This window comes from Phascolarctos cinereus, unplaced genomic scaffold, assembly GCF_003287225.1.
Source record: "Phascolarctos cinereus isolate Bilbo 61053 unplaced genomic scaffold, phaCin_HiC Scaffold_4;HRSCAF=312, whole genome shotgun sequence".
Classification (NCBI taxonomy): domain Eukaryota; kingdom Metazoa; phylum Chordata; class Mammalia; order Diprotodontia; family Phascolarctidae; genus Phascolarctos; species Phascolarctos cinereus.
In genome coordinates, this window is record NW_027555847.1 from 251,278,585 (window position 1) to 251,290,967 (window position 12,383).

Sequence of the window (12,383 nt, forward strand, 5' to 3'; positions counted from 1 at the left end):
TCAAACATATGCCATAGCCAAGTAACAATCAAGCATAAACTCCAAAAGCTACAATGTCTACATTGCACAGGCCAAAAAACTCTCTTGAATAGAGGTAAATAGTGAGCCTATTAACCTTTTCTCAAAATGTTTTTAAATGAATAAAATAAAACACACAGGATTACAAAGGAAAACAATTATAGTAAAATAAAGATGAAATTTTATTCTTATCCAAATTCATGGACCCCCTGAAAACTATCCAAAGGCTCCGGAGGTTGAAACAGAGGCTCAGGAAAGAGTTGAACAAGTCTGTGAATACAAGATTCCTTAAGAACCCCTAGCTCCAGAGATAGCAAACATATTGGCACAAAGCATTTCCAATGCTATATTCACAGTAACTCCCCAAGCTAGTCCTCTAATCTCAAAACTGTTAGTGTAAGAGAGGTTCTGGAGACAACATATATTCATCTCACAACAGTTTCCCATCAACATTTTTCCCAGTTATTTAACAGTGGCCTTAGCCTCTATTGGTTTCACCACATGGGTGATGCACTCTAGCCATGCATCAAGGATTGCCTACTATTCTTCAAGAAGCTTTAACTGCTCAGTATCTGAAGCCAGTAGATACACAGAACAGGGTAAAAAAAACCAGAAGACTATACTAAGATATTAAAGAGAAAAACAGTAAGATGAGGAAAGAGTTTAATCATAATTCTCTCCACTCTAGAAACATTTGCTTCTCATTATGCAGATCTAGGCCTGCTCCCAAATGCATCCAAACCTAAATACCAATACTCACACTCATTCTCTTCCTATTCCTCTCTTAATATCTGAAGAGGCACACTGGGAAAAGTATCTAGTCCTATCTGGGAGTTGAGTGGTAAATCTAAAATTCTTTTTCCAGAAGGCTAATCTCTAATCCACTCAAAAAGTCTCTTCTAAAAAATGTAACTTCCTGAAAACATACTTATTATATATAAACTCCCACTGCATACCCTTAACACTCTTTTGATTCTTTCCCACAAACTATTTCTAAAATACCATAACTATCTCCTTTCATTCATACTTCTGCTTCCTTGACATTTCCATTAATATCACTATTAAGTGCTATCTAATAGCATGTAATTCTTTTTATGTAAAATTTTATTTTTAATTATGAAATAAAATAAGCATTTCCATAACATAGTATAATAAAAAAAAAGATGACTACAGACGAAACTGCAAATCTATGTATAACCTGTTATTCCTTTTAAATATACAAGAAAGTTATCACATAGCTCTATACTAGCTGTGGAGAAGAATGGAAAAGAAATGTATGAGATGACTTACCTCAGAGGACCTTAAAATCTAGTTCTCACACACATAACTGAAAGTAATGTAACAAATAATTAAATGTCAATAGACTCTTCAAGGCTCTATCATTTTGGTGTAGGCACTTTCTAGTAACCCAACTCATGACCTCCATACAAATACAGTGTTGAGAGTCAGCCAACTGAAGATAAGCTTTTATGAACTTAACTACACTGGTAAAAGACAAACGTGGTTCAACAGAAAAGTTCATTTTAATGAACAGAATAAAAATCCTGAAAATGGAAGGGAATGGAATTCATCTAGTTAAACCTCCCACCAAATTAAAAAAAAATCCTTTTCTCAACTATTGTTCATATCATCCAGTCTTTGCTTGAATACTTCCAGTGTGACAGGGAGACCAGTACTTAAGCAGGGAAGCTTAATCTGTTGTAAAATCTTGTTATAAAAATTCTTGCCTTGCATTTAAATCTGTTTCCCCATTACTGGGTTCCTGGTCTATCTCTACAAACTACATAAATTACATCTCGGACAGTCCTTCAAACAAAAAAAGAGAACTACTCTGTTTTCCAAATCTACTTTTCTATTGGTTAGACCAGAGATTCCCAAACTTATTTGGCTTACCACCCTCTTTAAAAAAATTACTCAGCATCCCATTTTTTGAAATGATATATCTTAAATTTAATAATTTATCATAAATTTGTGGGTTTTTTCCTGCACTGAAATTTTGATGACACAATATTGTGTCACGTAACCAGACAGTATCATATCGTAAATAAGTCATTACATGCACATATTCCTGCCTATGCATGCTGGACTTCCCAACAATGTGGGACCTGTTCACCTGCCAACACCTGCTTGCTAAGACTTATAAGCAGCCACATCACTAATCGGTTATAGCTTGCATTCTGCGTGTTTATTTGGAAAACGATGTAATCACTACAACTTTAACTCTGTTACACAATAGATGAAACGGTTTTTACTCTAGGTCCCCCAATTGCACCTGAGGCTATCGCGCCCCCCCATCTATTCCAGTGCCCCCCAAGGCCAACTTTCAGAATCTCTGGGTTAGACAATTCCCAATTAGCCAAATATGCTATGCATGTGAGATTCCAGACCCCTCTTTATAGCCTCAGGTTGTCAGTATTCACACTTTTTTTCTTTTTTTGGTGAAGCATTTGGGGTTAAGTGACTTGCTCAGGATCACATGGTTAGTAAGTGACAAGTGTCTGAGGCCACATCTGAACTCAGGTCCTCCTGACTCCAAGGCTGGAGCTCTATGCTCTATCTACTGCACCACTCAGCTGTCCCACCATTCATCTTGTAAGGGACAAGGTATCATGCTCCCATAATTTAAGATAACCTTTGACATCTTACAACATCTGCAAAGAATTTGGTAATAACAAGTTACATTGTTTTAACAAGCTTGCAAAACCTTGAAAGGGCAAGCCAATGAGAAGGGCCCCAAAGTTCTAGAGGGCAGAGCCGGTTTTAACTAGCCCTAAGTAGGACAAAGGCTTTTGGATGATGAGGGATGTGGGGGGGCATGTCAAGGGGACATGGGATGGGTGGATGTGTAAGATTGTAACCTGGAAAGGAACGGGCCAATCCAGGCCTGGAAGGGAGGAGTCGTGGTGTTCTAACAGTATAAAACTTTTTCTCGCTTCTGTAATTGGCTCAGTTTCTTCCAAGAGGTTTTGCCTGGTTCTCTCACAAGAACTGTAATAAACGATTCTTCACTCACTCCGAGCTCAGTTTTGTTTTTAATTAGAAGGCTTTATTTCTCTAAGGCCTTATTTCCAACAATCTTAAAAAAATTTTTTTTTTGTTTTGGTCCAGACCTGCAAGTTGACTGGTATAGGAAATTCCTGCTGAGAATCATCTCTTGCCAATACAAATCAGTTACTCTGCAACTTATAATAACAAATATGCATCAGAAATAAGACTTGAACACAGGCATTTTTAACACCACAGGCCAGTGAGACCATTAACTCAGTTTCAACACTGTGCTTCTATTAATGCTACCCAAATCTGCATTATTAGTCTTTTTAGGAATGAATCATACAGGCTATACCAAGTTTGTTATGAACAATGCCTACAAGTCTTTTTCCATAGGAAATAATTCCCAGGTTATTTCCGAGGTCTTGCACATCCAATTCTCTGGAAAGAATTTCCTGAACTCAAAAAGGTTTTAATACTTTTTGGTCCAGACCTGGGATTATCATAAAATTTTGGTGCATATTTCCAACCTACAAGATCTGGCACTAAAAAAAGAATCAGTTGTCATGAAACACAACACAACTCTTGTGTTCATCTTAAACATGCTGATTATAGATTTAGCTAATGGCCAAAGACAAAAGACTGTGGCCAACAATGACAGAGTTCTCTCCAGGATGAATTATAAAATATATGGAATGACAGAATTGTACAGAATGAGACGCCAAGAGATTACTAACTTGCCAATGAATATACAGCTGGTTAATAGCAAAACCTATATCTTCCTCTAATTCCTGGTCCAAAATTCACTCTACTATACCCAAAGTTAAGAACTCTATCGCAAGTTAGGAAATTGAGGCAGTTGTTTAGTCATAAAGTAGATGTGGATTTAGGGCGAGATGGCAGCAGTGAAAATTTTTAAAAAGATGGATAAGAACTGAGAGGATTTACTGAAAAAAGAAAGCTAAGAAGCCAACATTTAAGAAGTTCAATGCTTTGCAAACAGTGTCATTCACAGAAATACGAAAGTTGGGAAGGAGCATAACTATTTGTAAACAAAAGTAGAAAGCAGATTTGTAAATACTATGTTGAGCCTGAGAGGACAGTGGTAGCCTAATACTACATTTTTAGTAGTACAGGTATTGGGAGTATAGAATGCAACAAGACAAGGGCTGCAGATATAGATCTGAGAATCAACATAATAGTTGGTCATCACATCTTTTTTTTATTTCTTCAAGGCAAAGAACACTGAAAGAAAAGAAGAGCAGTGGCCAAAGACTGAGCCTTGTGATAATAAGAAAACAGAAAGTACAGTAAGAATGAGTATCAGGAAAACTTAAGACGTTATCACTTACTTGATCCATTCAATCTTAATATATTTGTGATTTTTTTTTCCCGAGTACTGTCCATCTTTTATTGGCTTCCTCCTAAGTTTTATTCTGTGCCCTGCACTTTTTAAACTTTGTTCTTTTCTTTCCCACTTTCGCCACCACCAAACCGCACACGCCTTGAAGGCTACAGTGGAGCGTAAATATATTTCTCTATTGCTATAGATATTTACACAGACGTATATAAACATATAAACTCACATATAGAGACATATACTTTCCAAAATTCGACTCTTTATCTTTGTGCATATCTCCTGTTGCCTGTCCTTCATGATTCCTCTACTTCTGCCCACTACCTTGTCCTTCCCTTACCCTACACTTCTGCAAGTATCACTCCCCTATCCTCCTCTTCCCATAAATCTAAACACCCCTCTATAGCCCCTTATAACCTATTCCCTCACCCTGCCCTTTAGAGATTCCTTCCTTTTCCTCTCCACCCTCCCTATCCCCTTAATGTTTTATTTCTTCTTAATTTATTTTTTTGAAGGACTTTTAAAAAATTTTTTTTTCCATATGCTTTTGAGTAGAAAATTTTTTCTCCCTTTTTCTCCCCCCCACCCTCCCCAAGACGGTGCACAATCTGACATAGGCTTTACATTTACATTCCCATTAAACATATTTTCACATTAGTGAAGTTGTAAGTAAAAATTAAAACCAATAGGAGGAGCCATCAGAAAGATGAAACAAAACTCAACTGAGGGTAAAAATAAGTGAAAGAGATTCGACTTCCATAGTTCTTTCTTTGGATGTGGACAGCATTTTCCATCCCGAGGCCTCTGGAGATGTCTTAGATACTCGTAATGCTGAGAAGGGTTCAGTTTAACATTCTTAGTCATTGCATAACGTGGCTGCTATTGTATACAAAGTCCTCTTGGTTCTACTCACTTCACTCAGCATCAGACCATATAAGTCTTTCCAGGTTTTTCTGAAGTCAGCCTGTTCATCATTTCTTATAGAACAATAGTATTCCATTACATTCATATACCACAACTTGTTCAGCCATTCCCCAATTGACGGGCATCCTCTCAATTTCCAATTCTTTGCCACCACAAAAAGAGCTGCTATGAATGTTTTTGTACACGTGGGTCCTTTTCCCATTTGTTTGATCTCTATGGGATATAGCCCTAGAAGTGCTATTGCTGGATCAAAGGCTATGCACATTTTTGTAGCCCTTTGGGCATAGTTCCAAATTGTTCTCCAAAATGGTTGGATCATTTCACAACTCCACCAACAATGTATTAGCGTTCCAATTTTCCCACAACCTCTCCAACATTTATCATTTTCCTGTTTTGTCATGTTGGCCAATCTGATAAGTGTGATGTGGTACCTCAGAGTTGTTTTGATTTGCATTTCTCTAACCAATAATGATTTAGAGCATTTTTTCATATGACTATAGATGGCTTTAATTTCTTCATCTGAGAACTGTCTGTTCATATCCTTTGACCATTTATCAATTGGGGAATGGCTTGTGTTCTTATAAATTTGTCTTAATTCTCTATATATTTTAGAAATGAGGCCTTTATCAGAAAGACTGGTTGTAAAAATTCTTTCCCAATTTTCTACCTTCCTTCTAATCTTAGTTGCACTGGCTTTGTTTGTGCAAAAACTTTTCAATTTAATGTAATCAAAATTATCCATTTTGCTTTTCATAATGTTCTCTTATATTTGTGATTATTACCTTTGGGCACCAAATGCAGTATTATGTAATTAAATGTGTGGAACCTAAGTGCCTAAAAGAATAGTGAACTGTGCAAAACACCCTACAAGACTGACCAGTGAATGAAACACATGAGCAACAAGGCCAAACATATTCAGCAGGGAAGCAGTAGGCAAAAAGGGAAAAAGAAAGAATGAAAGGTACTTTTCAGGAAGCTTCCAGGAAGTTCCCAAAGTACACAAAAGAATAAATTCCCAAATGATCTTGGAAGAGTACACCCTTGAATTTTTATCTAGGTTCTGAAATAACAAATTTCCTAATACATTTGAGAAACTTGGGGGAAGAAATACTGGGAGGATTAAATATTCTAGAAATTATGTAATGAATTACAAATCAATTAACTGAATGAAAACACTGACAGCAGGAATCTACATAAAAACAAAACATTTCAGTCTAGCACTTAACATAGTAATTCTATCATAACAAATCTAAGTTAATTGTCATATACTAGGTAAAATTCAGTAATTGAATTGTCACAAAAGTTAACAACTACAGGACTGTAATTGATGACTTTTAACATGACTATCCAAAGTAGGGTACAAAGTAGTGCTCTGTGAATATAATACTGATATAGGTTTGTAGCTTAAAATGAAAAAGTTAAGTCTTCCTCAAAATAAATAATGTAAATTGACCTTATATATCCTCATGCGAAAAACTAAAAGATCTACCACTTTCAAATGAAAGGCCCTATTTACCTGATAGACATTTCTTTTGATGTTAAATCCATGTTCTCTAATCCACGGCACCTAAATATTACTCCCCCAACCCAGAAAATTTTTTCTCTGGAGAACCTTTCTGTGTGAATCCAAAAGGAAAAACAAAACAAACAAACAAAAAAAATCAAGAAATGACAGCCCAGAGGAAGAAAAAATTTAAGCTGAAAACACCTTAAAAATAAGATTTTTACTTTAAATATACACAAATTACATACAGAAACACTCCAGATTGATTTTAGTATTCTCTAAAATAATGGCTAGAGAAAATTCAATAGGGTTCAAACAAGCAGAGAAAACTTCATTAAAATACAAAAAAAAAGAGAAAGAAATGTTATAAAATATATTTTATCATCCTTTAGCTGACAATAAATAAATGGTACAGGATTTCCTGAGGCTTCCTTCTCTTTTATTTTGATATGTTAACTGTTTTACCTACTCACATATTCTTTAGTGATGAAACCATGTTCATACTGAGTTATTCATAGTATAGCTCTTTCAGTTTTGGGTCAAACATATTCTAAATACCTACATTTCAAGAGTCACATAAAAAAAGAGACCTTAAATATTATCTAGTCAAAATGACTTAATTTTATAGGTGAGGAACCCAAGGCCCCAGAGAGATTAAATAACTTGCCCAAAGTCACCTCATTAGAGGAAGAAGAGCCTTTCAACTAGGTTCCCAGAAACTAGCTCTATTTAGATTTTTAAGTGACGGTTAATGCTAGCTAGATTGTTTAAATTCGTCAGATATGCTGATATAACACTACCAAACACTGATAAGGAAGTTTTGCTGTTCTGGTTTTTTGTTTGTTTTGTTTTTGTTTTTTAAGTAAGGAAACAAGCTTTTATTAAGTGCCTGTCATGTGCCAGGCACTGTGCTAACTAAGCACGTTATAAATATTATGGCCTCATGATCATTACAACTCTTGGAAGTAGTTGCTATAATTATCCCTATTTTACAGCTGAGGAAACTAAAGCAGGCAGAGGTTAAGGGTCACATAGCAAATAAGGGTTTGAGGTGGAATACAATAGTTTTATAATTACGATGTTGCTCTGTCATTCAGTCACATCCAACTCTTCATGACCTCATGGACCATTAGCACACCAGGCCCTGCAATCCACCTCTATCTCCCATAGTCTGTCCAACCTCATGTTTGTTGCTTCCATGACACTATCCATCTCATCCTCTGCTGTCCCCTTTTCCTTTTACCTTCATTCTTTACCAACATCAGGGTTTTTACCAATGAGTCCTGTGTTTTCTCATTAACGTGGCCAAAGTGTTTGAGCTTCGGCTTCAGTATTTGTCTTTCCAATGCACAGTCTGAATTAATTTTATAATTATCATCACAACTACAAGGAAAATACCACCAGAATAAAAGATATTAACCTAAGAGAAGGCAGGCAAATGTCTTCTATTCTAGAACCAAAAAATATTTTTATGAAAAGTACCTAAGAGATGAATAAACTGTCTCATTCTAGAAAGGAGGAAAAGCAGTTGTCATCAGTCATTTATACTCACTGAAGAGAATTTCTAAAACTACTCTTCATTTTTAACATTTACCACTATTAGTAACTGTCAGACAACACACTCAGATGAATGTTTCACTAGCTCATTCTACTGTTATTTAAAGTACTGTTACAGTACTTTATTCTGTCCTCCATAACTCACATAGGCTGTAATGGTTAAAAAAAGAGAAACAAGGGGGCAGCTAGGTGGTGCAGTGGATAGAGCACCAGCCCTGGATTCAGGAGCACCTAAGTTCAAATCCAGCCTCAGATACATAACACCTACTCGCTGTGTGACCCTGGGCAAGTCACTTAACCCCATTCCCCCCCGAAAAAAGAGAGAAACATGCCACTTGCCCCAAAACCATTTTTAATGTCTCCAGATCGAGACCCAAACCATAAGTTACTTCTCTGATAACATCTTCTTGGTTATGTTTCTATAACTTGACACTCCAGGATAACTGAGCATTATGAATGTATTAGTGTTCCAACAAAGGTGATACTAAATAGGAGGATTTGTTTTGTTATGAATTTTTTCTTCTTTGGAGGGGTAAGGGATAAAAGAGAGCAGCTGCCAACATGCTACAATAAAATTCCTCAAAATGAAGGGGATTTTTAAAAAAGCATCAATCAAAAAAATTAAGTCCCAAAAGAAGAACAAATAGTGGTCAAAAGATTAGTCATAATTAACTAAACAAGAGATAAAGGTTTTGTATAATTTAATTGATATGGACAGGAGAAACAGTATAAAAGAAAAAAGTTGCACCACACCTTGTGACAGAAGTCTGATATCCAAAATATACTGGGAACTGACACAAATATACCCCCCACCACCACCTACATACCACCAAGAGCCATACCCCAATACATAAGCAATCACAAGATACCAAATATTTTCAAAAGAATGGCAAACTATAAATGACCACATCAAAAATAATCTAAATCAGAGGTACCTCTGCCTATAGTGTATTTGAAAGCAGCACAAAAAAACCCTAAATTTTAATTGGAAAATGTTTAACAAAATAAATAATACCATAAAACATAAATAATATTACATTTTAAAACTAAGTCAATATGTAGCTACAGGGATCCTTATTTGGTATTATAGTGAGCCCCATTTCTACTGAGTTTCACACTCCTATTCTAAACCACAAATAGTAAAAGAAACGCACATTAGATCAACACACCGGTATATTTCACAAAGATGAAAGATAAAAACGGTGCTGAAGGGATTGTTAAAGGTAAGAACTACTGATGGAGCTATGAAGTGATTAAACCATTCTGGATGCCAACTTGGAATCATACAAGAAAAATTACTGGAACTGTCCATATCCATATGGCTCAGTAATTCCACAACTGGGCATACACCACAAGGAAGTCAAATGCAAAAACAAAGCCCCAATATGTAATAAAATATTTACAACAGGATTCTTTGAGGCAATAAAGAATTGAAAATTAACTGGGTGTTCATTATTTGGGAACACCTGAAAAAACTGTAGAATACAAAAGAACAATTTATACTATTAACTACAACAAAAAAGAAAAATAGCTTCGAAAGGATTCAGAATTCTGATGTTGAAGAATGCTTCCAACCTCTTAGAAGACAGGTGACAACTGGGGGGGCAGAAGATGATGTCCATTTTCAGACAAGGCAAATTTGGTTTGCTTGACTATACTTGTCTGTTACAAGAGAGGGCTTTTATTTGGGCATATGGAGAAGATAGGAACGGGCATGGGGGGTGAAGGGGAGTTGTGAGAATGAAAGCACTTGGCTCACAGAGATAAAAAAAAGGAAAAGAGGTTTCAATGTAATATTTTAAAATATAAAGAACAGCAGAAGAAAAGTTTAAAAGGGAACAGGCAAGCAGTGTAGGTTTCTTAACAGGTTTTCTAGGGTATGTAAGTGGCACAGCAGATAGCACAAGCCTTGCAGCCAGAAAGCCCTGAGACTGAATCCTGCTTCAAACATTTACCAGGTTATGTGACCCTGGGCAATTCCTTTAACTGTGCCTCAATTTACTCATTTGTAAAATGGGTACTACTTCACAGGGCTGTTGTGAATATCAAATGAATGAACATAAATAAAGCCCTCTGCAAACCTTAAAGGGTTATATATAAAATGCTAGCTACTGTAATTACTACCATCTCAAATCTAATGTACATGTTAATATTTTACAGCTTCATATAAAATAATATTTCTGCTCTTTCTACATTAAAACATTTTTAGTGTTAAGTTGATAATTTGAAAACTGGTATATTAATGGAATATCACGGTGCAGTAAGAAATGACATTCAGAGAAACATGGAAACATTTATACAAATAGAATAAAATAAGCAAAACTAAGAGCATATTTACACAATAAACACAATATAAACGCAAATATCACTAAAAGGAAATCAAACACCAAATAAACCAAGAGAGAACAGAAAGAAAAGAGGCCAAGAACTTATAAAAGAGAATATTATATAATAGATACTATCAGATGAGTTATTATATTGTATGTTTTAACTTAACTGTTTTTCTTTGTCACAAGGTAAGGTCCAATAAAACATGAGACGTTCAAAATGAACGATGTAAAAAACAAAAGGCATTAGTCAAAATATTTTTTTAAAGAAAAAAAGGTCAGTCTTATGGATCCCTTTTATAGAACCACAGAATCACAGGTTTATAGTTTAAAGATTTTAGAGGTCACTAGTACAATCTCCTTATTTTACACAGAAGACTGCAGCCCATTGAAGTAAAATGATTTACCTGAGATTGCAAAGATAAAGAAATGGCAGAACCAAGATTAGAACCCATAACTTCTTGCCAATACACCATGATCTTTTATAATATAGCTGAAGCACTCTGAAGGTGCACAAACATCACTGTTCATTAACAATGCAAAATAAAGCACCTTTTTATCACCTTCAATAAAAGGGGTACTAGATCAGTCACTTCAGTCTTGTCTTGACTCTTGGTAATCTCATTTGGGGTTTTCCTGGCAGAGACTCTAGAGTAGTTAGCCATTTCCTTCTCCAGTTCATTTTACAGATGAGAAACTGAGACAAACAGTATTAAGTGACTTGGCCAGGGTCACACAGCTAGTGAGTGTCTAAGGTCACATTTGCACTCAAGAACATGAGTTTTCCTGACTCAAGACCCATTACTCTATCCACAGAGCCGCAAGGCTGTCCCTAAAAGAGTCACATATATTTGGCATGTGAATACAATTTTACTACTATAGATTCCATTAATTCAAATACCAATCTAGCCTCACCTGTTCCAAATTAGCTACCTGTATACTGTTTACAAGGATTTGTCAAGCAAAATAACAATATACATAAAATTTTGGGGAGCTTACTTAATTGATTTAAGATGATCAACAGATGACTTTAGTAGATTTAACATTTGCTGCTAATCACAATTCATCTGAATAAAACAAGCCTAGGCTAGAAAACATTATTACTTGTTATGGTACTATTGCATTTGAAATTAACAAATTTTGATCACCTTAGAATAAAACTAATCAAAGCTATTTCCTCAGCTGGTCCAAATTAATGGCTTTAATGTACCCTTCACAACTGTGTATCAAATTCATCTCCCTAAGTTTTGCTTAGTCTGAAAGTAACAGTTTATTGTCCCTGAGTCTACAGCCAAGTGATACAAAAACAGCAGAGAGAAGCCACAAGATATCAAGAAGTATGCCTAGGAATGCAAATTTCTCCTGGCAGGGGGTCTCAATGTGTTTCAAAGCTCTGCTGAATCTTTCTACTGAATCCCCGCCCTGCCCCCGCCCAAAAAAATGTTTCCCTAATAAGGAAAGGTAGCTATATATTTATGATTAAATCACTTTACTCCACTAAAGACGAATAAAACTTACCTGTACTATTTGTTTCTGTGGCTGTGTCATCTGCGTGGTTGAAATCTGAGTTTTATCCCGAGTGCCCCGGGAACGTTCACTGCCCACTGAAGTCATCATATACAGTATATACAAAACAACGTATGTACAAAATAGAAAATCTGTAAAAAAAAAATCAGAATAAAGCATTTCAGACACATCTGAGTAAAGA

The 12,383-nt window shown here is 35.7% G+C and overlaps 1 protein-coding gene across 10 annotated transcripts in view; it reads right to left on the reverse strand.

Annotated features, from left to right (window-relative positions):
* Window positions 1–12,383, reverse strand: part of UBAP2 (ubiquitin associated protein 2) — a 128,773-nt gene that overhangs the window by 92,784 nt on the left and 23,606 nt on the right. For all 10 annotated transcript variants that reach the window (XM_078152992.1, XM_078152993.1, XM_078152994.1 and 7 more), the window contains exon 2: window positions 12,194–12,333. In XM_078152992.1, the coding sequence (XP_078009118.1) occupies window positions 12,194–12,292 (99 nt within the window). In that variant the 5' untranslated portion in view covers window positions 12,293–12,333. The remainder of the gene's footprint in view (window positions 1–12,193; window positions 12,334–12,383) is intronic.